This window comes from Pelophylax lessonae (genome assembly GCF_965119305.1).
Source record: "Pelophylax lessonae genome assembly, chromosome: 1".
Classification (NCBI taxonomy): domain Eukaryota; kingdom Metazoa; phylum Chordata; class Amphibia; order Anura; family Ranidae; genus Pelophylax; species Pelophylax lessonae.
The window spans coordinates 315,397,503-315,401,952 of record NC_138768.1 but is presented as its reverse complement, the minus strand read 5'-3'; the positions used below and the strand labels follow the sequence as shown (position 1 = coordinate 315,401,952).

The window sequence follows — 4,450 nt, the reverse complement described above, 5'->3', positions numbered from 1 at the left end:
GGAGAGAACCAAGGCTCCCTCCTGGCCGCATCGCTGGACCTTGGGACAGGTGAGTGTGTTTATTGAAAGTGAGCAGCTACACTTTTTGTAGCTGCTGACTTTTAATAAAACACAAAAGCCAGTGGAACTCCGCTTTAATCTAAAGGAAATTGTACAGAGATTGTACAATCAAATTAAAAAGTATAGGTTTTTTTTTGGAGATTTTGGAGCATTTCCACTTGTAACGCATAGGGCAGCTCATTTACTTGTACGCAGAACTTTTTTTTTACAGTAGATTGTAGCGCATCTTTTATTGTGCTTTTTGGTGTGCTTGCAGCAAATTTTTTGCACTGCAGATGTGTACCTGCTACCCGTGCTTAGGGTACCAATGACATTTAACTGTGTTGCAAGTGTGATGCGCCTTTGCAGTGTGTCTCCAAAATGCTTGGCAAAGTTCATGTTTTCTGTGCAGTTTGCCTTGCATCCGCAAACACACAGATGTGAGTGGAGTCTCGTTGTTGTGTAAACACACCAATTTAACTTGGCCCCATTTACACCTACTGTAGTGGGAGCCCATGTTTTTTTGGCTCATTTTTCCCATGCCATGAATAGTGCAGCCTATTGATTTAAATGGGCTGCACTACATATGGCAAAGTAGCTCATGGGAAATGTTTGATGTGTTGCATTTTGCATGGTATTTACTGTGGGTTTTGCTGCATTTGTCGCTTATTTTTTTATTGTGGCAAAATGGCAGGGGTAGCTACTACTTATAATGTGCCCCAGGACTTCAGAGACCCCTGTGTGACTCCACAGAATGCACAGCTACATACATACGTACATACAATAGTTACAGCAGAAAAAGACTTAGTAGTCCATCGAGTCTGCCCATTTTTTTTTTTTTTTGGGGAGGGGATCTATATGACTATAGATCTATGTTTATCCCAAGCATGTTTGAAGCCATTTACTGTTGAATGTCTCACTACCTCTTCTGGTAGTTTATTCCAATCATCAACTACCCTTTTAGTAAAATAATACTTTCTAAGATTTGTTTTGAACTTCCTTAAAGTTAGTTTGAAGTCATGTCCCAGTGCTCTTGATTTTGGTTTCATATTAAAAAAACTTCCTTCCTGAACCTTATTCACCCCCTTGATGCATTTAAGATCCCATTCACACTGGGGCGACCTGTCAGGCGACCTGGTCGCCTGACAGGTCGCCGTAGGTCGCCTGCCATAGAGAAGCTGTGGACCCGTTCTAATAGGAGCGACACAAGTCGCTCCGACCTAGAAAAAGGGTCCGGAGCTTCTTTGGGATGACCCGGAGCGACCCGCATTGACAGCTCCGCACCGCGACCTGTGAGGTCGCCCCAGCAATTAGCGTCGCCCCAGTGTGAACGGGGTCTAAAGGTTTCAATCATGCCACCCCCTTCCCTTCTGACCTCCAGACTGTACATATTAAGTTTCTGACGTCTCTCTTGATATGTTTTATCCCCCAAAACTTTCACCATTTTGGTACCAGTTTTTGGACTTTTTCTATCTTATCCATATCTTTGTGTAAGTGAGGTCTCCAGAACTGGACACCATATTCTAAATGAGGTCTCACTAAAGATCTATATAGAGAAATCAGAACCTCCTTCCTCCTGCTGGTGATCCCTCTAAGGATGCATCCTAGAGTTTTATTTGCTTTTCCCACTGCCTGGACATACTGTTTGCTCATTTTGCAATCATCTGAAAGAAGTACCCCCAAATATTTTTCCTATGTAGTGCTGGCTAACACTGTACCCCCAATGTTGTACTCTCTCAGGGGATTCTTTTTCCCTAGGTGCATTATTTTACATTTAGAAAAATTGAACTTCAGTCTCCACTGCTTTGACCAATCTTCCAGCAATGCCAAATCATGTGCCATGTCACAGACACCTCCAGGGATATCAACCCTATCACACACCTTTGTGTCATCAGCAAAAATACATACCTTACCCGACAAACTTTTAGTTATATCACACACATAGAGATTAAATAGAACAGGACCCAGTACAGAGCCTTGTGGTACACCACTAGTGACTGCTCTCCGTTCTGAGTGAACCCCTATTAGTTGATATGTTCACCAACCACTGCTGAGGGAGTACACTTTGGTTAATTGGGTTCATCAATGCAAAAGCATGCATGTATTTTCTTCGTTAATCGGGTATATTGCCTTCCAGCTGTAATAATATTTAGGCCACATATTTATTCTCTTATAACTCATACCAATTTCCATTTACATCAAATGAACAGGTACAGAAATTCCAGTATTATCAATACCATACTACGTGGTGAGATCAAGATAGAAAACAGAACAATGTGGAAATGAATGAAAGGAATATTTTTCAATAAGCAAGTCTATTCATAACAGACCTAAATTGCAGTCTACGTGGACCTAAAAATTGACATACTAAAGGAGAGAATACCAGAATTTCAGCAATGTCATACACGAAGGAGAACATGGAACACTCGCTCGGTCAACATTCAACCAGTGCCTTTTTGTCATCTGCACCTATTTTTAAGTGGTATTTTTAAATAAAAAAATAAAGTAAACTGTTTACATTTCTCAGGGGTAGAGGAAAAGACTGCCACAGACTGGATGAAACACAAGGGTCCACGTCCTAGGACAACCCCTCAATTCTACTCCCAGATAGACAGCGGGCTTCCTTCCTTCCTTGCTTCCTGCACCTGAAGGTCAAGTGGCACTGGGGAGCAGTAGCCTAAAGCGGAGAGTTTTTTTTAACCTGATGTTTACATTTCCAGCTGAAAAATGTTTATTTCAAATGTGTGATAGGCACACACAAAGTAGAACACTTTACCCCCATTCTGCCACAATACCAGCATTCTCTACAATCTCGTAATCATGGACAATCACACAATAAATAATGTCTTCTACCTTAATGCCTTTGCATTTGACATAAAACTAAAAAGTTTATTGTTTGCTTTTTTTCTCATCGTATTCCTTGTAACAGTTATTGGCAATTTATTTATAATTATCCTCACAAATATAGACTCTCATCTTCAGACCCCAATGTATTTTTTTCTTAAGAATCTCTCCTTTCTGGACATCTGTTACACTTCTACAACCGTACCACAAATGTTAGTAAACCTTTTCATGAAACATTTTGCCATATCATTCCCAGCATGCATAATTCAGTTATATCTTTTTCTATCTTTAGCTGCTTCTGAATCCTCATTACTGGCAACAATGGCATATGACCGATATGTTGCCATATGTAATCCCTTAAGGTACTCAGCTATAATGAGTCGGGATGTTTGTATCCATATGGTTGTTGGTACCTGGGTAGTTGGAAGCATATATGGGTTAATTCACACTGCTAACACTTTTAGGCTGCCATTTTGTGGGTCCAAAGTGCTTAATCATTATTTCTGTGACATTCTACCCCTATTTAAGATTTCCTGCATCAACACCTATATTAATGAGTTAACTGTCTTTGTTGTTGGTGGTTTTCTAATGATTGGCTGTTTCATGTTAATTTGTGGATCTTACATGCATATTTTATTTTCAGTTTTAAGTATACCAAAAGGAGGTGGACGAACGAAAGCATTTTCAACATGTGTCTCTCACCTTGTTGTTGTTCTGCTATTTTATGGAAGTGGTTGCTTCATGTACATGAGGCCAAAATCAAATCTACTGGCAGACAAAGAATGGCTCTTATCCATTTTTTACACCAGTATTACACCTCTCTTAAACCCCATTATTTATAGCTTGAGGAACAAAGATATCAGAAAAGCATTTCGTGGAATTCTAAACTCTCAATAATGTAATTTCTGAATAAAAGAAGTTTATGTTAATGGTGATCGTGATGGTGTGGACCAGTATGGATGTATGGAAGTAAATGCTATAAATTAACTATTTGAATACATTTCAGTTCCCTTAGATTGGGACATAGCTCTTTTCACAAAGTGGAAGAGGTATAGAGGCAGGACAGTGATCAGCGATTTCAGTTACCCACTCAGAAGTTATTTGACATATTTTTAAATTTGCAACTTTCACTCAAGCGGAGCTAAAACCTCATATCCTTTACAGTCAAGAAAGCTGGCATCTTTGCCTTTGTTTGGTCTGTAGTTGCCATAGTGCTGCACATGTGATCAACTATGACAGCAGCCATTTGAAGGCTTGCCAGTTCAGTTGTGAGCTAAAAATAAGCACACTAGTAACTGTAACAGTTATCATTCAAGGAATGCCTTGAATTAAATTTTTTGTGAAACTTGTAAAATAAAACTTAAAGTGGAACTAAACCCATCCATTTAGCAGTTTCTCAAAACAATTAAATTCAAGGCATGCCATGAATGATAACTGTCACAGTTTCTTGCTATCTCACATGATCTGTCAAACCATCAAATTGCTGGTGTCTAAATGGGCAGCACCATGGCAACAGCTGATCAAACAGAGGCCAAGACTGCAGCTTCCTTGGCTGTAAGGGACAGTT

The 4,450-nt window shown here is 39.7% G+C and overlaps 1 protein-coding gene across 1 annotated transcript; it reads left to right on the top strand.

Moving 5' to 3' along the window:
* Positions 1 to 2,859: 2,859 nt before the first annotated feature.
* LOC309545261 (olfactory receptor 2D3-like) lies at positions 2,860 to 3,780 on the top strand (the record flags this gene model as incomplete). The annotated part of the gene is made up of 1 exon (XM_082244400.1): positions 2,860 to 3,780. The coding sequence occupies one exon, from the start codon at positions 2,860 to 2,862 to the stop codon at positions 3,778 to 3,780; it is 921 nt and encodes a 306-aa protein (XP_082100526.1).
* Positions 3,781 to 4,450: the final 670 nt, after the last annotated feature.